The sequence below is a fragment of the Ursus americanus genome, chromosome 19 (genome assembly GCF_024610735.1).
Source record: "Ursus americanus isolate L20-20 chromosome 19, mUrsAme1.1.p, whole genome shotgun sequence".
In the NCBI taxonomy this organism is placed as follows: Eukaryota; Metazoa; Chordata; class Mammalia; order Carnivora; family Ursidae; genus Ursus; species Ursus americanus.
Genome location: NC_142145.1, coordinates 39,321,897 through 39,348,158, shown reverse-complemented (window position 1 = coordinate 39,348,158; position 26,262 = coordinate 39,321,897). Strand labels below are relative to the sequence as shown.

Here is a 26,262-nt window from a genome sequence, read left to right as displayed (position 1 = left end):
AGGATTTGTGGGCAATCTGAGGGGGAAGGGGATGGATGTAAAGGAACACTGGTGAGTAAATGCTAAATGAAATACAGAAGGGAAAACAACCAATAGAGGCCAATTATACCCATGAGCAACTGAAGCTCAGCCCTCCTGGGGAAAATGTTGGAAGTCAGTGTACTGCATGCACTGCAGAGATAAACCAACTCAGAAATGAGGGAGACCATGTATTTAGACAACAGGAACCATCAGTTCAGAGTCAAGGACGAACTATGCCTGCTGCACAGGTGGGCATCATATAGCAAATATGCTACTAGCAAGAAACAAAATGATCTGATTTCACAGTCCTTTCCTCAACATCCCACTGTAAGTAAGAATGGATTATAAGTTAATATATTGATAAACTGGATAATCAAATCTGGTGGTGTAAAATAGGAAAGTCTTCAAGTCCCCCTTGTCATTAATTTGTACCTTTATAATATTATATGATTCATGTTAATTAGATGCCTGTCCCTGTAAAGTGTTTAGACATATAATCATTCTCCTATAAGAGATGACTTAGCTTTACTGTTACAAACTTAGGAGTGACCTTGATAGATAATTGATTTGGATGTCTATTTACTGCTAGAAAGAAGGGTCATGAGTTCATTAAAGTCATCATTTTTTGTATACACAGCCCAACATTTTAAAAGCTTATTTCCAATAACAGCATGTCAATTCACTCAGTTTCTAAGACATGTTCTTGCAGCTGGCTTATTTAAAAAGGTACATCAAAAATTGTACTGTCATTATTTGGATATGGAAGCAATTAAATAACAAATTTTGAATTAATGTGGGATACACAGAGGTCAGCACATCAATAAACAGAAACTCAATCATTATTTGTTGAATGCATACATAAACGCAACTCAACTTTTCTAAAATCCATCCTTGCATTGATAGTCTATATAAGAACTGAACCCCCAGATTACGCTATACTGCTTGTCAGAATCCACCATTCCTAATAGGACTTCTCCTTATAAATTATTCTTTAACCTGATGGCTCCTCCTGAAAATGAGGGACAATATAACTTAACTTCGTTAGATTGTAAAATGTATTTTGACCAATTGTCTTAAATATGCTCTGGGGAAAGATTAGATATATAAAAATTTAGATCTTACTAGGATGTAGGAATTAAAGGGTAAACTAAAAGGTAGTTTCTTTTCCTTCTTTTTTTTTTTAAAGATTTTATTTATTTATTTGATGGAGAGAGAGACAGCCAGCGAGAGAGGGAACACAAGCAGGGGGAGTGGGAGAGGAAGAAGCAGGTTCCCAGTGGAGGAGCCCCATGCGGGGCTCAATCCCAGGACCCCGGGATCACGCCCTGAGCCGAAGGCAGATGCTTAATGACTGAGCCACCCAGGAACCCCTATTTTCAAATATAACTAAACATTTTTCAAGTGGAAAATATTTGGAAAATAGAGTCCAAAAAAAACTTGAGATGAAAATGTGGCTTTCTTCATATGACAAAGGTCATGGTGGAGTTGAAAAGTGTTCCCAGAACTCTGTGAGGTTGATAAAACAACAAGAAGAAACTCAATAATTATTTGTTGGATACATAAATAAATGAGACCCATCCACTATTCAAATTTTCTAAAATATGGGGCGCCTGGGTGGCTCAGTCGTTAAGCAACTGCCTTGGGCTCAGGGCGTGATCCCAGCAGTCTGGGATCGAGCCCCACATCAGGCTCCTCCTCTGGGAGCCTGCTTCTCCCTCTCCCACTCCCCCTGCTTGTGTTCCCTCTCTCACTGGCTGTCTCTCTCTCTCTATCAAATAAATAAATAAATAAAATCTTAAAAAAAATTTTTTTTTCCTAAAATATATCATCAGATAGATTAAATTAAATCTTTGTAGAAGTTCAGGACTTTCCATATGCTGCTCTCTGGGAGAATAAATAAAGGTATTTCCTCTCCTGTTGAAAGAATATCTTAATAGATACCCCTGCAGCTTAGATGAAAGGCATCTCAAAATAACTATGCATCTTTGCTTTCTACTCATGACCAATAAACAATTTTTGAGCTAGTACACTGATTGCTAGGGTAAGTGGAGGGCATTTAGAGAGAATATGAACTTTACAGTTATTCCGCAATGGAAAAATCTCCCCATGGCAAATTAATAAATTAATATTTTGCTTCATAAATCATCTTCTATAAACATGATTATTGAACACCAATCACCAGGAAAACTAATCTACTTTCAATATAAGGATGCAAATAATCTGAGGCTAGAAAGTTTGACTGTAAAGCTTGCCAGCATGAGGCAAATTTTTAAAAAGATATATAACATATTTTGGGGCATCTGGGTGGCTCAGTCGGTTAAGCAGCTGCCTTCTGCTCAGGTCATGATCCCAGGGTCCTGGGATCCACCCCACATCAGCTCCCTGCTCAGCGGGGAGTCTGCTTCTCCCTCTGCCTGTGCCACTCAGACCCCCCCCCCCACAGCTTGTGCTCTCTCTCTGTCAAATAAATAAAATCTAAAAAACAAAAAATAAATAAAAATAAACTTTCTAAAAAAAGATATATAATGTATTTTAAAAATCATTAAAACCAAAGTGAAGATTAAAAGCCAATTAAATAGAATAAAATTTCAAACACAGGTACAAAACTGTCAGAAATTAATGTGCTATAAACTAGAGGAGCAAACAATAAGGAAAACCATATTTATTGACTGTCACTAAAAATTAAATATTAGTAAATAGAAAAAAATAGCATATCTACAGTTAATGCCATATGCTTTAATAAATGGCAAGTCTGTTACAGACATATACACTCTAGAAACAAGCAAGAAAGAATACTAGTCAAAGAGAGTGTACTATGTGCCAGTTTCTCTATATAAATGTATCTAATTTAACTCCCAAAATCTGCCAGGGAAGGAAATAGATGAGGTAATTGCAATTTACAGAGATAAATTAACTCACTCATAGAAACAAACCAAGTTAGTGAACTTTCTGGAATTTGAACCAGATCTGCATCTTTATCCATTTTAATCTGCTGCACTAGCATTACACATTTATCTTAACTATAAATAGATAATTCTATAAGCATGACAAACTAGAAGTTATAATTAGGGATAAAGTATATAAATAAAACTACATAAATAAAATTAAATTCTACATGACAAAAGCTAACAGATGTGATAATAACACATTCTTTCAAGATCTAGTGATGTAAGCAAGCTATAGAATTATCAGAAAACATTCTTCAAGGAACCAGTTCCACATTACTGGTCAGTAGGGAGTTGAAGCTGAAAGGCAGACTCGTTAAAGATGTCACCTTTATTTTCTGTAACTAAGCTTCCTCCCCCATAGAGGACTTTGGGAATGAGGCAGGATGGAGAGGCACAAAGAGACAGAGAACACAGCAGCACGTTCAAGGTAACTCAGACAGCAATCCCAACTAGATTTCATGAGTAAAACCCAGAAGAAACAAGGGAAAGCAGAAAAATACCGAAAAAGACTTCAGATATAAAAAGTTAAAAATTGAGCTACCCTATGATCCAGCCATTGCACTACTGGGTGTTTACCCCAAAGATACAGACATAGTAAAGAGAAGGGCCATATGCACCCCAATGTTCATAGCAGCAATGTCCACAATAGCTAAATTGTGGAAGGAGCTGAGATGCCCTTCAACAGATGACTGGATTAACAAGTTGTGGTCCATATATACAATGGAATATTACTCAGCTATCAGAAAGAACGAGTTCTCAACATTTGCTACAACATGGACGGCACTGGAGGAGATAATGCTAAGTGAAATAAGTCAAGCAGAGAAAGACAACTATCATATGATATCTCTCATCTATGGAACATAAGAACTAGGATGATCAGTAGGGGAAGAAAGGGATAAAGAAAGGGGGGGTAATCAGAAGGGGGAATGAAACATGAGAGATTATGGACTATGAGAAACAAACTGAGGGCCTCAGAGGGGAGGGGGGTGGGGGAATGGGATAGACCGGTAATGGGTAGTAAGGAGGGCACGTATTGCATGGTGCACTGGGTGTTATACACAACTAATGAATCATCGAGCCTTACATTGGAAACCGGGGATGTACTGTATGGTGACTAACATAATATAATAAAAAATCATTTAAAAAATAAAAATAAAAATAAATAAAAATCATCAGGCATATACTATCCAACAAATAGAAATCTAGTAAAATTTATATACCTAGTGAGGCTGATCAAAACAAAAAGAGAATGTACAAATAAAAAATATCAAGAGTTCTTTAAAATAGGACAAGATTATAGATTCCACAGACATTAATGAAATAAGAGGAGATTATAAATAACTTGCTGCCAATCAATTAAAAGATTTAGATGAAGTGGACAAATTCAGAGTAAAAAGTACAATTTACCCAAACTATCAAGAGCCAAACACTCAAGAAAGAAAGAATTTCAATCTTATACAACTCGTTTACATAAGGACTTACAATCCTCAACTCGTTTTATAAGGCTAGCATAACTTTTTGACAAGTTCGACAAGATCAACGTAAGAAACGAAAATTATATGTTAATTTCATACATGAACATGGATGCAAAATTCTGTTTAGGGAAGTGGGAGGTAGAGGCTTCCAGTTACGGAATGAATAAGTCATGGGGATGAAATGTACAGTATAGGGAATATAGTCAGTGTATTGTAATAGTGTATGGTAACAGAAGGTAACCACACTTGTGGTGAGTACAACACAACATATAGAGAGTTGTTGAATTACTGTATTATATTCTAAACTAATGTAACATTGTGTGCCAACTATATAGAAAGAAAGAAAGAAAGAAAGAAAGAAAGAAAGAAAGAAAGAAAGAAAGGGAAAGGAAAGGAAAGAAGGAAGGAAGGAAGGAAGGAAGGAAGGAAGGAAGGAAGGAAGGAAGGAAAGAAGGAAGGAAGGAAAGGAAGGAAGGAAGGAAAGGAAGGAAGGAAAGGAAGGAGGGAGGGAGGGAAGAAGAAGGAAGGAAAGAGAGATAAAGAAAGAGAAGGAGGGATGAAAGGAGGGAGGGAGGGAGGGAGGGAGGAAGGAAGGAAGGAAGGAAGGAAGGAAGGAAGGAAGGAAGGAAAGAAGGGAGAGGGAGGGAAAGAAAGAAGGGAGAGGGAGGGAAAGAAAGCTTAGCAAAGTTGCTGGATATAAAAATTGAAAGGCCAAAATCAATTGTATTTCTTTTTTTTTTTAAGATTTTATTTATTTATTTGAGAGAGGGACAGAGAGAGCACAAGTGGAGGGAGGGACAGAGGGAGAGGGACAAGCAGACACCCCACTGAGTGTGGAGCAGGGCTCAACTCAGGGCTTGATCCCAGGCTTGATCCCTTGAGATCATGACCTGAGCTGAAGTCAGACGCTTAACCAACTGAGCCACCCAGGTGCCCCATATACTTCTGTATGTAAGAAAATAAATGTTAGAAAATGTAACTAAAGAAAATATATCATTTATACTAGTAAGATAATGAATTTTTATTATTTTTAGTCTCTAAGTTTGTGATAATTTATTACCACAGCAACAGGAAGCTAATAGACTATAGGACTGTTTATAACAGCCTAGTCCAAATAAAAACATAATCATTTTCAAATGCAAGAAAAAGAAAAAGAAAAATCAGAACAAACGCAAAAGAGAAAAAATGCAAAAAATAGTTCCAACGTACTTGACAGAAGTTGGTTTCCCTTATATATGAAGAGTATTTACAAATTCGCAGTGAAGGCATCAGTAACACTGATGGGGGGAAAAAAGGAAGTAAACTTTTCACATAAAAAAAAACAGCCAATACCAACCCCCCATGAAGAAATGCTAATTTCATCATATTAGAAAAATATGTTTACATGCTGCCATTTCTGCCTACAACAACTAGGTTAATTACCCTGAGCTGGTAGTTCTTACAACTTCTGCGCCACCAGACTTATGTGAAGAGCATGTTAAGAATAAATAATTTTGGGGGCGCCTGGGTGGCGCAGTCGTTAAGCGTCTGCCTTCGGCTCAGGGCGTGATCCCGGCGTTATGGGATCGAGCCCCACATCAGGCTCCTCCACTGGGAGCCTGCTTCTTCCTCTCCCACTCCCCCTGCTTGTGTTCCCTCTCTCGCTGGCTGTCTCTGTCAAATAAATAAATAAAATCTTAAAAAAAAAAAAAGAATAAATAATTTTGCTCCCATCTGCAGACATTCTGATTCAGTAAGTTTGGGGCCAAGAACTCTGTATTTCTTATATATGGTCCAACTCTATGGACCATATGATTTTTGGGTCCAAGTGGTCCAAGAAATACATTTCAGAAAACCACTGCTTAGCTTTTGACTTTCCTACTCCTGAATTTCTTCCTAGATATCCTAAGCCCACATCCCACTTCAGAGTCTGCTAGATGCATAACTAACCGCATAAAGGGTAAACTATATACACAATACAACTTTGGCAAACGTGGGGGGGGGGGTGGACGGGCACTGTCAGAGCCCTTGAAGCAACCAGTATGACACTTAAGTAATTACCATGGTGCAAAGAGCGGCCACTGTCATCATGTCCAGGAGACAGGGGGCAGACAAAGATGACATTTTTGTGGGACAAGGATGCAGCAAGTATGTAATAAGTATGTAAGTGCATGCTTTAATTAATACAGAGGGAGAAGCCACACTATTCTTTCTGCACTGACTGAGAAGACATCCCACACCGAGGTCATGACGTCACAGGGAGAATCAACAAGGCCCCTCTGTCAGGGTGTAAGTATGATTTTAGGGTGTAAACGGACATCATCCTTATGGTATTAACATAACTCTTTAGGAAACTGACATTTAATCTCTGTGATTTCCAACACCTCCTAAATAACCTGGTTTGCAGGCACCACGGTTGCCATACATAAATTGGCTTTAACAAGGAGACAGGTTGTTTATCTTCAGTCCATTAACTCAAGGTGGACAGTCAGAGGTGTATTCACAGCACTGCTCAGGTCAAAACCAAGACAAGCCTTGTTTACGTTTTGTTCATCCCCTCAGGCCCGTGCTAATGAAAACCCTTTTGCTTGAGTCAACTCTAGAACCTACTTGCCTACTGCATTTGACAAACATAGTTTAGGACCATAAATATTTTTTAAATTTCCTTTCTTCTAACACCTGCTATCAAGAAATACAGCTGCCCTTGGGTACTTAAATAATAACCACCAGTAACCCTACACTGATAACTGGATGGCAAATGCTGTCTTAACATCATGCTCACAATATTTGGCCTAAATAGATAACATTTCTTTAAAAAAAAAAAAGAATTTGTACTGGCATGCATTCAATTACCTGTCTTTGACAGCATTATTTTTAAAAATCTAAGTGTTAAAATACTTACTCTTTTAGATGGACATGATGAATGGAATGAGAATGTCCCACTGTTTAAAAATGTCCAGTACGAGACAATATTACAGAAGCACAGAACAATACTTAAATATCAAGAGCATCCCTGAAATTCTATGTACACTTTCATATAAGCAAATGAGATGCTACTGGTTTGATATCAAACATTAATAATAGGACAAACTTACTTTTAGAATTTGCTTGCAGCGCCAGCTATTAAACTTAATAGTTTGGTAAATTCTAAACTATGCAAAGAGGTTTTGTAAAAGATAATAGCATTTAGCCATCAACTCTTTTTTATTTTGCTTTCGCATACCCAGGCAACACTGAATAGTGGTTTGGTATTTATATAAATTGACTATAACCAGGAGGTAGAATTCTTGCCCTACTTTGGCACTAATAAACTGTACAGCCTCTCAGGGTTATACCTATAACATGGATCGGAGAGAAGGAGGAGAGGAGAGATTGCATTATATCATCTCTAGGGTATTTTTAAATATTAATGTTTCATGCTCTGTTTTTATGATGGCTGGTACCCCGCAAGAGAAACAAGAGAAGCTGCTCTTCATCTATCTAAGCGCAGAATCATGACCTAAGTTTTGCCCAGAAAAGGATTTCAGTTAGTAACTAGCCACTAACTGAAATCCTTTCAGGATTCTGCTTTGAAATCACTTCCCCAATTGTCCCAAGGAGTAAATACAAATGAGGTGATGGGGCAATCAAGTGTCCACTCCTCAGTTACTGCAAAATCTTTTAAATCTGTGTACCATCGTAATCGCCAGATTCAAATTCTGAATCACTGAATACAGGAGTTACAAATGGGGGAAGTCTGGAGGAATCACCTAAAAGATCTAGTACCTATTTCTATTGTTTGCTGTTTCTTTTCCTTTCTTTTCTTTCCTTTTCTTTTCTTATTTTGAAACTCACCCTATGAATAAATAGCAAGTCAGGTAAGTAGAAAATTTTATATTTCAGGAGAAATCAACCAATCATGATATAAACAAAGGGTGGAAATCCTTGCAAATACCTCCATCAAACATAGCCAGGGCAGAGTATAATTTTTCCCCTTGTGAAAAACAGCCACGCATAGAGATCTAGGTCTGTTTCATTAATTCTCTTAAGCAAATTAAATTATTCTAGTTCAATATTAGCTGAAATAAAACAAAAATGAATTTCTTTAGCTACGCAATAATCGACTTGCCCTACGATGCATGTTAATGTAATGCACTATTATATGTTGACTCAGAGCCTGTTTGGAAGTAGTGGTGGAAATAAAACCATCATAACAGCCACTGACTTCTCTCTGAACTTTTAGTTCCTTCTTAAGCTCTGACTGAACCATTGTTTATAACCATAAATCTGCTAAAGAATCCTTACTGGCTTCTCCCATTCTCCACTGTTCTGCAGTTAGTCCCATTGCAATAAAAAGGTCTCCCAGATTCATTTCTGCTTGATGGCCCAGAACATCATACTGAAAGCACTGAGGCTATACATTGTCTTCTAGTCCTTCATATTTTCCTTTGGATACAGACACCAAAAGAAATTTTATGTACAAGGGCCATGGTCAACAGGGTGGTGCATAGAATGAAGATGTCAGCCACATATTATTCAAAGCCTAAAATTTCATTTGAGACACTTTATATTCTCCTCTTATATTTCTATAATTCAAATCTGAAGCAGCATAGCGCACTGAATTTCCACAAGACAAAAACCATCTCCATTGCTGTTTCTGGTGCGTTTCTAGGGATAAAAATGCACATAGTTCGCCAAGGACTATCCCTACTCACTGATATAGCCCAAATTCTCACCGTCTTTCCTTCTTTATTCCAAAATAATTTGAATGCTTTGTGCAAAAACTTAAAAAAACAAAGCCAAAACACAGTTATAGCCAATGAAAAGGTCTTTGGTAGCCTGGATTAAAGAGAACCACTTCACACCACCCTGTCTCTTGGAAATCATTTCAAGCAACAACACCCTTTATGTTTCTCCCATGTAGAGAAACATAGGGAAAATGCCACTGTGTCCCCACAGCCCAAAGCTCACTACCACTACTGATAGAGGTTATATTTCAAGAGTAAAAATATTTAATTTAATGCTGTTCTAACCTGGCTATAAAAGAAAATTTTTCCAAGGTAGATACAATTGTCACATTTCAAACCTCTGAACAATTCACGAAAACAAAGGATGAAAGCTCAGTTGTGTGTAAAACAGTTGCAAAAGAATTTTTTAAAAGCTTATTTACTTAAGCACAGTTTTCCAAAACTCTTGGTTTAAGGACTTTTCTAACACACAACGAAAGAGTACATTAATATCTGGAGGACCACCTGATGTACTTTAAAACTTGATACCATAACATGCTTTCTCAGGTCAGCTTACATATTTTTGAATTGGGTAGATATACTCAAATACTGATTTGGCTTGGGCAGATGTATCCAAATACTGCCTTTCTTGTAACAATTCACTTTTTCCATTTCTTAAATATAATTTCCTGCTCTCTTCCTTATATATATTTTCAACATATGATTCATTTCTCTTCATTTTAGGATACTATGCCAGCCCTCTCCTCTATTGCTCTCTCCTATGCTCCCCAGAATGCCAAACTAAGATTCTCAAAGACTGAGTGTTATTTAGAATACTTTCCATTACCAGCAATAGAGCCTGTCTTGTTTCTGAATTGCAGCAATGGGGTAGTGAAGACAAGATGTAGTCTCCAACCAACGCGTATTAGCAGTTAGAGAACTGTATCAAATTCTCCAACCAACATGTAATAACAGAGAACATTCAACTACATTTTCTTTTTATGTTTGTTGATGATGCTTGCCAATTTGCAATTTTTTCATGGGGAAACTATACCTATTCTAAACCCACACTAACAAAAGACAGAAATGAAAAAAGGGAAATGATTTTCAGGAATATCCAGCTGCTGCTCTGGTCTTTTCCCCTTAAATTCTCAGGTTCCCAATTTCAGTTTCTCCTTAATAAATATTTATGAGGGTTTCAAATGCACTCCTCACCCATGTTATATATTTTTTTTTACCAGTGGAAATGTCATGAAGAATGAGCAAACTCTGTCTTGCGGTTACCTTAAGACAGTTTAGTTAATTAATACTATATATAATAGGTTCAACTGTATATTGAGGAAAGAAGGTGCAAAAATGTGGGAACAAACATACTAGTGAAATCTGAGTTTCTTTATCCTAACCTTATTTTTTTTTTAAACATCTTTAAGTTGAGAAATGCAGTTTGACCCTAGGACTTCTTAAGAGGGAAGCAGGAATCACCTGAATTAAGAGATGACAGTTTCATTATTCTATCTCTCTCTCTACACCATCCTTTGGGCCTGATACCTTTTCGCAACGTGCTCTGCTCAAAGTGTCAGTCCTTGAAGCTGGTGCTGTAGTGAACCTGTGTGTGTGTGTAGTCAGTATATATAATTTTGCTTTTATGATGTTGGCAGAAGAAGCAGCCTACTAATTTTATTCAGCATGATGATAGGCCCTAACATTTTAATTATTTTTCATGTTGTGAGTAATTTATTATTCATTGGGTATCTTCCCTGTAAATCTTGTCCTTACTCTATAAGATTTTTCTTTGGTGTCCAACAAAGGGTTTCATTGCAATAAGAATCAAGGTGTGTCTATGTTCTTACCCAGAGCTCAAACAATGCCAGCCTTCCAGACCAGCCCAAGAGTTTGGGGTGGGGAAACAGAGTCATTATAGAACATCTTCATTCCTCTGCCCAGAGAGCACCGGAGTTATCACCCATGCCCTCCTAAAAGGGCATCTTGAAGCACATCCTGCTGCAGAGCCGAATTCAGAACCCAGAGGACTAGGACTAAAATCAAATTTCATTGGGGTTCGTGTGCAAGAGAGACTCGAAGGAATGGATTGGCTCCTTTTCAGGAACATTTGCCTTTTGATCATTTTAATGGTAAGTAGAATTTAAAGGCCTGGAAAGGAAATGCAGCCTTAAGGCCTATCTCTTCTGTTGGTTTTCAGATCTTCTACGCGGGATTTATTCCTTTCTAAACCTGTTCCTATAAAGAGAGTTCTGTGAGTTCAGCCAGTGGTGACTTGAAAAGACTCTCCAACCTTAAGGGACCAAATGCCATAGAAAAGCATGGGGAGAATCTGGCTGAATTAGAATTCAGTGGCATCACAGACATAATCTAATTCAGATTAAATGCCAGAATAATTCTAAAATGTATAGTCAGAAACAAAATTATTTTTCTATTTTCTTTTATTTATACTTAAACCAAACAGATTGCTGTCAAAATTCCCAGTGCAATGGATTCTACATGTGTAGGGAAGTAAAGTTGGTCAAGCTCCCTATGAGTTTGTTTCAAGGTGAAGGAATGTTAGCTATGTGAAAATTATATTGTGAATAACTATGAAATGTTTAAGTCATGTGAGAATTCTTTCCTATCAGAAATGGCTAAAGAAAATGAAGAAAACCAAGTCATCAGGACAAACTCTTTCTGGCATTATTAAAGCATTCCAACAGTCCAGGAAGGAACCATTTAGATGATATATTTCTTTAAAATAAACATGGCATTTTGGATATTATACTACTTTCCTCCAACCCTTGGGTGCTCAAGGTACTACGTGCTCTCCAGACAGATATCATGTATAGCGAGTGTCCTATCCATTAAAAAAGGCTCTTAATGCCAGGTGCCTAGAGAACAAAGATCAGGTTGGTCAATTCACCAATTTTCAATTAGAAAAATCTATTTAAAAAAAATCAACTACGGGGTGCCTACGTGACTTAGTCAGTTAAACATCCAAAGCTTGATTTTGGCTCAGGTCATGATCTCATGATTGTGGGATCGAGCCCCACAATGGGCTCTGCACTCAGCAAGGAGTCTGCTTGAGACTCTCTCTCCCCCTCCCTCCACTCATGGTCTTTCTCTCTCCCTCATAAATAAATAAATCTTTGAAAAAATAAATTAAACTAGGTTAGATTACATTAGACATAAGTCTATTGATGGTCAAATGATAAAACAATTCAGTCAAAACAGTTAAGAAAAATTAAAGGGAATGATAAGAGAAGGGGACTGTTAGGAAATTGTACATATTTTCTTTTCAAAGCAAATAGAGGCAAATACACAATTTTTGGCCTCACTTCAGTCTCCCAGAAATGTCCACAGTGATGCTATGATATTAGCTTGCAAAATCATTTCCACCATATTCTCAGGCAACTGGCATTATATGGGACTCGTCTGTACATCAGTTCTAAAAGGCAGAGGGCAGCCAAAGCTAGGAAGATAAGGGAACACATGGCCATCCAGTTGGCCCAGAAGGTGCCCTTCTTCTGGGCTTCATAGTTTTCACAGGCTTCAATAGCAGTGCAGGCGCCTAACACTGCCAAAGGGCACACAGCCCAAGCTTGGAAGGGAACAGTGATAGAACATTCCATTCTCTGAGCTTGGGAGACAGACTATTAAATACGACCATTTTTGAAAAACATTTGGAAACTGAAAAACTCCATAAAGAAGTGCAATGCCCTGTTATACTGATCATTATTTATCTATGTTACTAAAGGAAAAGGAAAGAATCTGACTCAATATGTAACAGAAATTAAGAATCATCCATATAGGGGCACCTAAGAGGCTCAGTCGGTTAAGCACCTGCCTTCAGCTCTAGTCATGATCCCAGGGTCCTGGGATGGACCCCCTCCCTGCTCAGTGGGGAATCTGCTTCTCCCTCTACCTCTGCCTCTCCCTCCTGCTCATGCTCACTCTTTTGCTCCCTGTCTCAAATAAGTAAATAAAATCCTTTTTAAAAAATTATTTTAAAAAAGAGAGTCATCAGTCTAGACCTCTTGTTATATTCCTGTGGGTTAGCTCCATGCTTTTAAACTCAGATAAATCTTTTGTTTTTGTAAGGAAAACTGATTGCATGCATCCAGATTTTAAAGGCTACTTCTGAGCACTAAATTTTGCCTCCTATTCTCTGCACAGGCATGTTTTATGACAATATTATTTAATTGAAGAGTTAATTTTTCTTCTCCTTGATCTTGAAAGATTGTATTTCAGATTCTCAGCATCTCTTTTTGGTAGTATTGATTTATTATTCTTACTAATTTTCATGTTTTTGATGCTTAATTTCTCCCTACTCCCCACTGATACTACACTATTCGTGTTTTACATTTCTTGGTAATTGTGATAGATTTAAGGTCTTTTCTAATAGATTTCTGATAGATCTTTTAACATCAGTTAATAACTTTTGTAATTAGGAAGTAGAAACTTCTAGCATGTCTCAAGATTGGAATAAATTAGGGGAAAATCATTATACTATTACAGATGTTGTGGAAATAGGTACACCTACTTGTCTTTCATTTCTTGAACGTGAACTCTGCCCCTTTTTCATTAACTAAATCAAAGGCTATCTGGGCATCATTGCAGCTTACGCTAATGAGGGTGTGGCAGCTTCTTAGAGATGGGTACTTTGTGTCATCTATATCTCAACCACAAAGAGTACTTTAAACAAGATTTTGACTGACATGATCTATAAATGCCACCCAAAACTCTAAGCTATGATAGGGTGTCTCACTTTATCATGTGAGTTCTTTGGCATCTTCCTCTTAAGAATGTTCATCATGTTTTGCTAAAAATGGGTTGGGGTGGTCAGGTACAGTCCAAACTGAACTGGGACTCGGAAACCTCAACGGTGAGTCACAGGTTCCCCTCAAAGGGGTGGGTAACTTTGGTCAAAGAACACAACCTTTCAGGACCTCATTGTACTCCGTGTCAGGACACATTGTTAGACATGATGTCGTGAAGCTTCTGCCAATGCAGAAACTCTGAGATTCTTTAATTACCTCTACTGAAGAGTCATGTCGTAGAAGTTCATCTCTGGCTCCCAAATATTATTTTTGTAACTTTATTTATTTTTTTAAAGATTTTATTTATTTATTTGACAGAGAGAGACAGCCAGTGAGAGAGGGAACACAAGTAGGGGGAGTGGGAGAGGAAGAAGCAGGCTCCCAGAGGAGAAGCCTGATGTGGGGCTCGATCCCAGTTCGCTGGGATCACGCCCTGAGCCGAAGGCGGACGCTTAACGACTGTGGCACCCAGGCGCCCCTATTTTTGTAACTTTAGTCAAAGAATCTAAAGATTTAGGTCATGCTATGGATTGTATAAGTTTTACTAGGAAAGAATCACTTAAGACAGAACAGTTATTAGCTGTGAGAGACCTGTATTTTATCAGGTTGATACCATAAAAAAAATAGCCACTTATCAATTTAACTCTCAGATAAAACAATGTGATTCTACCATGTAGAACAGAAATTTGTGTCTTATTTTATTGTCAGGCAAATCTCTAGGAGTAGAGACTAATGGGAACACCACCACCACCAACAACAACAAAAAAAACCACTTTATCTGATTTTGTTTTTCACTTGCGCTAAACAGAATACCCTAGATAACATTAAATACCTGGGTTTAGTGCTGCTTGTCACAGAAACACTGATATCCCAATTGGGCCAATGCTGTCTCCTTTCCATGTTTCTTTTATATTGTTACATTACAGTATCTTTTCTCACTTACCGGCTTTCCTCCTTCTTTCAACACATAACACCAAAGGTCACATGGAAGCAAATCCCACCTCCATTATTTTTGTTGTTGCCGATATAAGGGCTAAGGAATTATAATATATACTTTAATCCATGTAGGCAAATTAATATTTTTGCCTTCAGATTCCTGCAGACTTCATGTTGGGCTAAAAAAAAAAATGTCATATCCCAAGAGATATCTAGTATTATTACCATAATATGACCCATAATTTTACTACAGTCTTCTCAAGAATATCTACCTATAGAGTTGTAGGATAAAAATCCTGCTCTAAAAAATACTTCATGGCTCTTAGAGTCTATGATGTTTCCCCTTTTTCAAAGATATTTCTCTTTTTAAGAGAACTTCTCAATCCTGAGTACATAGTCTTCTGACTCCTTGCTGGTCCCTAAGTATCCAGGCAGGAGTTCCTTACAAAGTAATGAAACCATTGTTTGAACTGCCGGGCATTTCTTTCCCTTTCCCAAGCGGAGCACTATTGGAATATTTCACACACAGGGAGCATCTCTGACGAGAGGGTTTGTGGAAGGAGTGACTGGAATGAAACCTTCAGATATTACCTGCATGAGAAGTATTTGCCTTTCCTTTCTACATGGAAAATTACGCAGCTTACAAACTAAAATGCCACTACTCGATATACCTTCAATTATAAACAAAAGTGGTATAATTAGGCTTGTACTTGGCATCTCTAACATACCTCTATGAGGATACCAATGGCTTTACTCAATTATTTTTACAAGTATTATTCAGGAAAGAACTGCTTATTAATAAGTTAGTCCTAGGTGTGCAAGTGACTTCAAAAACTGACTTCAAAAAGGTAAGTCACAAAAATGAAAAATAGCCTTGTTTGGTAGCTACTACTTTAAATCACCCAGTATGTAAAAGAATAAGGTGTAGTCTAATATTGCAGTAAGCACATATAATGACTTAGGTTCCAATATCTTGTATAACATCATCACATTCTCTCTAGGAGAAAGTACTGACAAAGAAAAATAGGTCCAGAAAAATTTCAGCAATTTGTCAAAAGTTAGATGGCTACAGAATATTGTCTATCCTTTTATTCTCCCTAGAATGGGTACATCATTACAAGTCTGAACTCCCACACAAACGACAGCACCTGTCACATAATATTTCATCAATGAAAATTTTTAAATAATGAAAGGGTTTCATTTCTAATTTACCTTTCTTACCAAGTCACTTCATCGTATTTCCCACCTATATGCTAATAGGCCACTTTAATGTAGTTAGTGAGCTTGACGGTTTAAAATTGAGACAACCATGGAGCTGGATCTTGGGGATTTGGTCTGTCATTGCATTCCCATTTTACTGTCTTACACTAACAAAGCACTTTACAGTTAACGAAGTCATTTCACACACATGACAGAAGTCCTAAAGGATAAATAGAAGTATCCTTGTTTTACAAATAAAGAAACTTTCAGGGCATAAATGATTCATAAATATACCATAAGGGGTACAGTTATAATTTGAACCCAATAGTACATGTCCAAAACTTTATCCACTGCTCCAGAATTGACTCCCTCCCTTAACTGGGCCAATGCTGTATCCTACTCGTGCTTCTTTTACAGTATCTATAATATTCCAGTATCTTTTTACGCTTCTCTGCTTTCCTCCTTCTTGGAATGTGGGAGCCCCTTCTGGGCAGATACTCCGTTAATCTTCATCACATTCTTGGAGAATAAGTAGCACAGGTGCATACGTTTTAGCTTCTGAGGAGATTTATATTGCCAGAAAAAGTCTTATTCATGTTACTTCAGCTAATGCAATTTATGGTGAGGACATCCAAAGGAAAAAAAGAAGATGGGAAACCCTCTCATCAAACTAGGCCACAGAGAGCATAGCACACTCAGGGTATCAAACATCTCTCTGGGTTATTTCTCCTCCCTCAACTGCACATGCCTCTAATTCCCTTTTTCATGTACTCCACCATTATGGCAACTGGTTCAACCCTCTCCATTCTGTGTGATGTCTTTTAGCCAGGCTCTCAGGCCAAACCACACCTCAGCAGGATGCGTGACCTACATAGGCTCCAAAAAGGAGACTTTTATAGGCAAGGAATTTCTGCAATTATCCAGAAACCCATAACTATTCTGCACAGTTTAATTGAGGTTCATGCAGTTAGGCTACTAACTGCAATTTAGAAAGATGATGTCCTTTCACGTTTCTTCCAAAACACCTATTCACAGGTATTTCCTGGAAAGTGAGGAGTCCCCTGACGGGGCTCATAATTTTGTAGGGCTTGAGAATAAAAATCACAGTTCGTTCAGGAACACCTGCCCATAAAGGGACAGGATTTGGAGAGTGTGGCTATTGGAACCCTCATCAGTAGAGCCAGCTGAGCAGAAAACAGAAATACCAGAAGTGCACCACCCCTATCAGGCACAATATAAGCTCTAGTAGATAAGAACCCTAGGATCTAACATTACAACTTCCCCAAACTAAAAAAAGAGAGAGAGAGAGAAAGACATTTACACTTATACTCACAGATTCATAGGGCAACAATGGATCATTGCTATCCTTCAATTGAGTTGGGTTCTGTAGAGAGTACAAGAACAAATAAAATAAATTCAAAACACTCTCTTTATCCCTTTAAACTGAGGACTAACCGGGTTGATGGGGCTTCAAGTCTTTAAAAATGAATGACTAGTACTTTTATATGATAGGGTGTGCTGTGAACATACCCTCTAAAGCACAGAAGGAAACTCTTCTTTCACTCTTCTTCCTCTTTATAAATATACTGAGCATTTACTGTGCCTAACAGTTTCACACTTTTTATTCGTTTTAGATCAGAACCTGAATCAAAGAGAGGCTAGGAGATTTATCCAAGATCACACAGCTGGTAAACAAAGTCAAGACTCAGCTCAATTCTTCTACGTCCAATGTGTCTAAACCACATTGCTTTTTATGAAGCTAAATTATAATTTAGGGCTGCATATCCACTTAGAGATATAAATTATTTGACTTAGACACAGACTTAATACCAGCTTAATTGCTACCTTAACAATAATCTTCATCTGGGGCACTGATAACCCTGAGAAACATGATCACTTCAGAAGGTACAAGTACACAGATCATTTTAAATGAACCATTTACTATATCTTCAGCTTCCATGTATATATTCTTTCCTTAAGTCAATCTTATGAACATGCACCTGAACCTGAGGTATCAAGCCAGTCTCTCCCAAATCTCCCTTTAAAAAAAGTCACACCTCTCACACATGGCAAATATTACATGTTGCCCTGCAGTGGACTGTAAAAGTATCTGGGGCACTGAACCAAGGGATAATTCAAAGTATCTATATCAGTATTGAGAAAGAATTGACTCTAAAACTCATAAAGTGTCCTCTTCAAGTCATATGATTTTCAATTATTTATTTTCAACAATATTAAAAAAGGACTCAATAGAATTGTCAGCATATAGGTCATTTTAAAAATCATTTTTAATGATAGATGAAACATTATTAAACATTCTCAAGAATGCAAAATACTACAAAAATGTTTCTCTTCATGGCAATGTTAGTGTTTAAAAGTATCTGCAGGATCACTTATAAGAATATGAAATCCAAAGAGTTTATTTTGGAAATATAAAGAAAAGATACAAGTCAAATTTTGTTCTCTTAAATGTTATGCCTGTGTTCCATTTCTTAAATTTTTTTTAAACACTAAATGCCTCTGGCAGATTCATTATTAACAATAAATTCCAAATGGTCCCTCAGCAAAAATAAAATACCTATTTTGTCCTACTTTTAGATCAGAACAAGACTTTCACTTATAACATGTATCTCCACGTATTTTTCCCATAACTAAACAATTTGAAACAAAATAAGCTTCATAATCATTGATGTTATATATTCATCTAAAGTCTGTACATGTAGTAGAACTGATTTTATGAAGACCAAGCAGTTGGATAGGAGGCAGGAGAAGAACAGTACTAAATTACAAATATTATTTTGTCTTCCTTTTTTTTAATTCCCACTTTTTCTGAAAGGTCTACATCTCACCCAACTATTTACAAAGTAAATACAGATTATAAACAAAGCCAACTTCTGGATTTCAAACGAAGTTTATATATTTCATTTTTCTTAAGCAGATAGTTTTGTGGCAAAGATCAAGTCTAATAAGACTTGAATCATCCCATAGAGCCATCACATGGCCCTGTAGAAGGCAGTCCCCTCTAGCTATTTTATCAGTGCCAATGTATTCGCAAGGAGTGGAGTTCGATTCACTGCTACCCAACTGGTTTTCTAATCTGTCATCTATCCATTTGTACAAAACCATAATTTAGTCACACTGACACTAAAATCCAATGGTACAAATGCATGATATACGATTTTAGTCATTCCTTCAGATGCTGCTAATCAAATATTCTTATGTGCGTTTATCATACTTATAATTAGATTAATGCTTTACAGATAAGGTAAAAAGTTGAAAAGAAATCTCAGAAAATTACCATTTAAGGTACATGAGAAGTCTAAGAAATCATTTAAATTTGGAGAGAGAAAATTCCCCACAAGGTTGAAGTGTGCCTGAGTGAACGTGAATAGCAGCTCTCTCATTTCAAGGCTGCTCCAAGTTCAATGCTTAATCAAGAGCAGGGATAGTGAGTGATCACATGCATATCATGAACCAAAAGAAAAGGATACCAAAGCCACTGTAAAACAATTTCTTTCAAAGAATTATGTGGATTATGTCATACATCTATGTATCTGTATATATTTTTCTTTTTATATCTTCTACATTTTCTAATAATGCCACACTCGATTTTTGCAAGACTTAATATCTTTATCATTTTTATAGCGATTGTCCATTCGTTTCTACAACAAATATTTACTGCATGCCTCAGACACTGGGCATTCTGATAGAGGAGAGAGGAAGAACATGCTCCCCAAAGTCCCAACTTTCTTGGAACATGTATAGTAATGGGACAGGTACAGATAATAGAGAAGTAAATGGATAGCTTTTCAAAATAACATCAGACACTGAAAAATGCTAGGAAGACTCCTACAGAGGAAGATGTAACAATGATGGATTTGACAACCATCGACAAAGGGTGGTCATGGATGCTGACTGAGCTTCAGGGTCAGGGAGTCAGGGATGTCTCACTGAGAAGGGGACTGAGCCAGTGTTTTGAAAATCAGAAGTTTGAGCTTTCCTGACAGTGACTCGGTGACCTGAGACAAGGGAGCCCTTGGGTCCTGGAAGAACAGAGAGCAGCAGGAACAGAAATAAGGGATAGAGTTGGGAGATGGGCAGAGCCAAATCAGATAGAGCCTCTTTGCTATGGAGGGGTCTAAATTCCATTCTAAGGCTTCCAGGAAATTGCCCTGAGAGTTTTAAGCAAGGGAGTGATCTAATCCAATTTGTGCTTTAAAAAGACTGCCTTGGCTATTATATCATTTTTATTTGGTCCTTGCAAAAAATCCATGATGTAGCCCCGTAAGATATTTTACTATATCAGATTTAAATAAGGACTTTGTATTTGGTAACTTTTTCAATCTTAAGAGAGTTGGGGATAACTAGTTAGGAAAGAACCTTAATGAGAAAAGATTTGGTACTGTTAAGGAACATATATAAAAGCTATACATTACACTCCACAGTAAACATGTTTGTACAATAGTTTTCAATGGAAGTGCAATTCATTAGTTAAAAATAAACAAGCTTCTATGCAAGCAAGAAAGCTTTTCCAACCTTCCTTTAAAAGCCAACACAAATGGAATGACATGATTATCTATGTAGAAAGTTAAAAAGAACTGACAAAAAAACTCCTGGAACTAATAAGCAATTACAACAAAGTTGCAGGATACAAGATTAATATACAAAAAACAAATGCTTTTCAATATACCAGCAATGAACAAATGGAACTTGAAATTTAAAACACAGTATCATTTAAATATCCCAAAATTAAAATTTTAGGTATAAATCTAACAAAATATATACAAGGTGTACAGAAAAAATCTACCAAATCTCAATGAAAGAAATGAAAGAGGAATTAGAGAGATATTCCATCTGTGAGAGAGAAGAGAGTGCAGGAGAAGGAGAAAATAGAGACCAGTGGGAAGCTGAAAATAAGGAAGAAGAAACTCTTGACAGTGGGCTCACGTGCCAAGCTCACCAACCTTCTGGCATCCTTCAAGGCAGTGCTTCCAGTTAAGTTAACCTCCCACTGGAGGACAGTGCCTGACAGTCTAATGTCAGAGTTTAGTCTGCAGCACTAACTAGTCAGTTCTCTGTTATCCTAATATCCCAAAAACTTCAATGGAAGACACCTACTAGAGTGATACATAAGACAACCTTCACAGTGTATGATGTCCCTACGTATTCACTCATGTGGAACTTCACCATGATAATCATTGAGCACAAAAAAATCACTACCAAATGGCATATTATAACTTCTTTTTGGTTAAAAAAAATTACAATTTGTGTATGTATGTGTTTTGGGGAAAAGAAGAAGAAAAAAAAAAGGGCTGAAAGAATTTTTCCAAATATTACCAGTAATAATCTCCAAGTAGTAGGATTTAGTGTGATTTTTACTTTTCCTTATACCTTCCAGAATCATCTAATTTTCTAACAGCAAAAAAATACCTAACCCCCAAAAGGCATTATTTATTATGAAACAAAACATCCTTTGCAATCAAATAAAACCATCTTCTATTAAATAGTGAACTTTTTTTCCAAGTCTAGATATTTTGCTAATGTCTAATAAAAGTACATGTGAGGGAGAAAGTGAATTAAGAGGAAATACGATGTCTTACTGGCAAATTTCTAATCTGTATTTTTCCCTTTTCTGGACACAGGTGGATTCTAAATCCCCATCACACCCCCACTTCCTCTTACACACCCCTCACACCTGCAGATTTGCTCTGCACCTTCTACCCCATCCCAATCTCTCTCTAGTCTCTCCCTGGTTTTACTCTGCTCCCCGACTCACTGGAGTTCACAATAGTACCTTATCCCCTCTCTGAATCTCCAGTCTGCCATGGTAACAATCCCCAACTAAAGGAGAGCCCTCACATTCCTCCTCTTTCTGCTCCTAGGCTGCCAAGTTCTATTAGAAAAGGCACAAAACAGGTGGGCTGCACATCATATTCTTGCTTCATCTCAACTAGTCTTCAAACTCTTCAAAGCTATGGACTAATAGTTGGCTTCCTCTGTTTCTAACTTTCTGTGCTCAAGTGTTCCCTAAATCAAGAATTCTAGGTGGGCCCACTGCTCCTGATTTAAGGCATTAGTTGGCATCCTGTCACTTTCCCTCACCCTTCCCCCTTCTTGCTCACTCCAACTCCACCAAATGTTGGTATAATTTTCCTTCAATTATACCTCAAAATGATTTTCTCTCTTTATTCTTCTATTTCAAAGGAAGAAATAATCTACCTCATTACCAAGTCTCTTTTACTCACAGTTTTAATCCAGTCATTCCTATTCTCTTTTAATCACCATTGTAACTGTTCCTTGATTTCTTCCTCCTACTCCCCCTCTCTTTCTCCTTTTCCTCCTATCATTCTTTCTCCACAACCCCCTTTTCCTCCCCCTTTAAATTGTATATTTGGTCATGATTTTCCAACATGAAAAAAATGTGTCTTGATCTAATTAACTCCTCAAATTGCATCTTACCTCTGCATTTCTTTTATCTCCTAACTTGAAAACGTAATCTATGATTGCTATTCCACTTTTTCAATAATTCATCCCTTGACTCCTGTAATTTGGCTTATGCCACTAGAAAAAGTTAGCAATGACTGCTTGCTTTAAGATCCCATGACCTTCTCATTTCCCATTCACCTTGACCTTGCTATGCACATAAATCATTAAATATTCCCTCTTTGTCTACCTCTTATCACTGCACTCCACTCATTCTGCTTCCTTTCTTGCTACTTTTCTAACTACTTATCCAATCTCTCCTTTCTGAAGTCAGCTTCCTCACCAACCCACTACAATCACCACAATCACTGCCACTTTCTAGCATTCTGACATTGACCAAATGTGCTGTGCACCCACAACCCTGGTCCCTTGATCTCTCTCTGTCCTTAGTCTCTCAGAGCCCTCTGCTTTTAGACTTCTTCCTTCTGTACAATGCACAAATATAAGCATCTCCCATAAGATTTCATTCCCTGCCTACTTCATTTACTTTAAACCATTTAATGTAATATCTTCATTTCCTTTAACTTTAAATAACACTCATCTTGGAAAATTCTACTTTTTTAGCTTTGATATCTATCCCCAATTTTAGAATCACATTGAAAGTAAATAAAACAAACATCAGTAATCCTCTCACTGCAGTGACACTCTACTGATGAATTTTCTGTTTCTATGACTAGCACTCCAATTGTCCCTGAAAGTCAAGCTTACACCACCAGAGCCATCTGACCCTTCCTCCCCTGGCACCCACGGTCCATAAGCCCTATCAGTCCTTTGGGAACATCTCTGTCCTCTCTCCTTTCCACTGCCACTTCAGCGTAGTTAGAACAGTTGATGTTCTAACTATGTCCTACCCAAGCAACTGCTAATTCCTAAGTGTCTCAACTTCCAGTCTTTTCCTTTAAAATCTACCTGTGTTTCAATGCCATGTTTTATGCACACCACTTTTGTCACTCCCAGTCTCTTATGCAATAAAGTCCAAACTCCTGAATCTGGTATATAAAGCACTTCATGATCTGTCCAAACTGACATTCCAAACCTTGTTTCCCATGTCTCCTTAATACTTCCTCTACCTTCTAGCTAATAATATTATTGATCATTTCTAGAATGTCCTTTACACCTATGCTCATGTTTTACTCTGGCTGAAATTTTCTTTTTCATCAGTTCCTCTTATCAAAGCAACTTCATCCTTAAAAGCAGAACCCTTTTCATCCCTACTCTCCTACAAGGCCTTACCAAAATTCACTTTGATCACTTGAGTGGTCTGCTGCATCCTCCCACTGAGCCCATGGATGTCTCTGTTAAAGCATGCATCCTAACCTGCCTTGCTGTAATTATGTGTTTTTCTTCACTAAAAGTTTAAAACGTTTGGAGGGCAAAAATTCTATTATTTATTTTGTATTACCCATGTTTATTCCATAGTATGAACAAAATGTATATTTAAGAAATGAATTACTAAAAGACCATTGTCAATGGTTTTATGACACTGCTTCCTTTAATTATGCAAATTTTTGCTAATGTTGTGCCTTCTATAACAGGTGGTGCTGGAAGTAAACAGCGAATTTATCGTTGAGGTAATGTATAATAAAACTATTTTCTCGATTTAAAATTGAAAGAAAAATGGAATTTTGTAATGCATCGTATATCAAATATCAGAATATTTGAAATCATAATCATCTAGATAAAAGGTAAGAGAAAGAACTTCTGCCAAACTGAAATAGCAATGGTAAACCCATACTCCCAAATACACATGTTTACAGGCGTGGTTTATGACAGCTCAGTGTCATAGTAACGCCTACTTTTCAAACTCTATTAGTAGTTTATCCATACATTTCCCAACTTAAAGCCAAACAGAAGAAGCACAGTAACACATTAGGATGGGAAGAGGATCTTTAGACATTTACATCATCAAGAAAGACAACTGATGGTCAATCAATGAGGGAAAGATATAAAAGTAAAAAAATATGTAATCATAACTAAGTAGAACAACAGAGAATTTGGTGCCATTTAGAGTGGGGTTCAGGAAATAAAGCTACTGTCCTCCATCTCTGGGAGGGCTTTATTTTATTACAGTGGTTAAACTTTCATTATGATTGTCTCAAATCACTGAAGAAAATAAAATTACTTTTCTAATGTCTGTTGACAAAATACCGAATATGTGGTACGTTTCAGGAAGTCGTATCAAAATGGGAGGAAAACGTACATGCTTTGGTTCTTGAAAGGATAAGCTCCATTCACAAGGAACATTTCCTTCCCACAAAGCGCTAATTAAATGAAGCCCTAGCTTAAACAAACCTACAATCATCTGTGTCTCAAATAAGTACATTAGGAGTTACTAAAAAATTTATACATATATTTATACATATAAATATATGCATTTATTTACACATGTATACAAACGTTTATGCATGTGGTAACATTAAACTCTTGAATACTATAAAATTGTTAGACGTCCTCCAACAAAAGCAACATAAGACTACAAAGAGAAAAACATATAGCAAGCAGAAATACAAATGGACAACATTGAGAAGCCAAGAGTTGTCCATGGGATTATCACAAGTACCATCAATTCAGTTAAAATATTCTTCTAATCCTACAATAATATATTTGGGTGCTTAGACAAAGTGATGTCCTTACCAACAGAAAAGAAAAATCCTTTCCCTCTTTTAGGTGAACATACTCACCAGCACAACTTTCCTTTTGCACAGGATGTACTCAATGGAACACTAGTAGTCTTTTAAACTCTAGAGACCAGAAAGCCTGATCAGAGTTCAAGGAGTGAGGCAGGCAAGGTCTCCACATGTTGAGGACAGATTGAAAAAAGAAAAATCATAACATATCATCCAGTATAAGACATTGTGAGCACCACACATAGCTAATGAAATTTGTTTCACTAGAATCAGATAGTTAGAAGTGAGATGATTCCAAAAGAAGTAGGTAGGCACATGATCAGGCTATACCTATGTAGAGTCATAAATTGGTAAACTCCTTCTTTGTTTCTCAAACTCAATACCATTGCTTCTTCTGGGTGCACCTTATAATGTTGAATAAATGTCCTTCCTAAGTAAAACTGTACTAACACTGTACAAAACGTGAACTATTTTTGCATAAGGTGAAAGAATTAGACATTGAAAATGGCACTACAAAATGGCAGACCGTCAGAAGACAAAAGCGGGAGTGGATCAAGTTTGCTGCTGCCTGTAGAGAAGGAGAGGACAACTCCAAGAGGAATCCGATTGCCAGAGTAAGTGATGAAATAAACAGGAGCATGCTGTGCTGATAACAAATGATTTTGCAGAGCAGGAAAGCCCTCAGATGTTTTGGAGATCTGCAGCCTTCACTACTGCATAGTGATTTAGGAAGATGGGTGACGTGTAGTCATCTGCTCATGCTGGTGAGGCACTGTTTTGAATATCACCTTTGAAGAGTTGATACAGAGCAGAGAGTCTTTGAGTGATCCTAAAAGAAAGACCTGGATCTCCAGCACAACGGGGCTTTATCTATTCGTGTTTTGCTTATCTGTCTTATCTACATGTTTTAGGAAATGTATGCATGTAGTAATAATCTTCTGACTATCCCTCCCCCAAATCAAAGGTTTACAGTATGAATTAATTCTCTCCAAGAAAGGAAAGTGTTAAAAGTTCCCACTAGATTCCTATATCCAGAAATTAGGAGAAACTTAAAAAGTATACCAAATAATGTAATTAATAAG

The 26,262-nt window shown here is 37.2% G+C and overlaps 2 protein-coding genes across 3 annotated transcripts in view; one reads left to right on the top strand and one right to left on the bottom strand.

Annotated features, from left to right (window-relative positions):
* DSC1 (desmocollin 1) overlaps positions 1-26,262 on the bottom strand; it is a 325,511-nt gene that overhangs the window by 204,959 nt on the left and 94,290 nt on the right. For both annotated transcript variants that reach the window (XM_087869901.1, XM_087869902.1), the window contains exon 3: positions 17,404-17,454. In XM_087869901.1, the coding sequence (XP_087726027.1) occupies positions 17,404-17,429 (26 nt within the window). In that variant the 5' untranslated portion in view covers positions 17,430-17,454. The remainder of the gene's footprint in view (positions 1-17,403; positions 17,455-26,262) is intronic.
* DSG4 (desmoglein 4) overlaps positions 18,426-26,262 on the top strand; it is a 30,553-nt gene continuing 22,716 nt past the window's right edge. Inside the window, 3 exon segments of the mRNA XM_087869999.1 lie at positions 18,426-18,455; positions 24,071-24,124; positions 25,663-25,794. Of these exon segments, the coding sequence (XP_087726125.1) occupies positions 18,426-18,455; positions 24,071-24,124; positions 25,663-25,794 (216 nt within the window).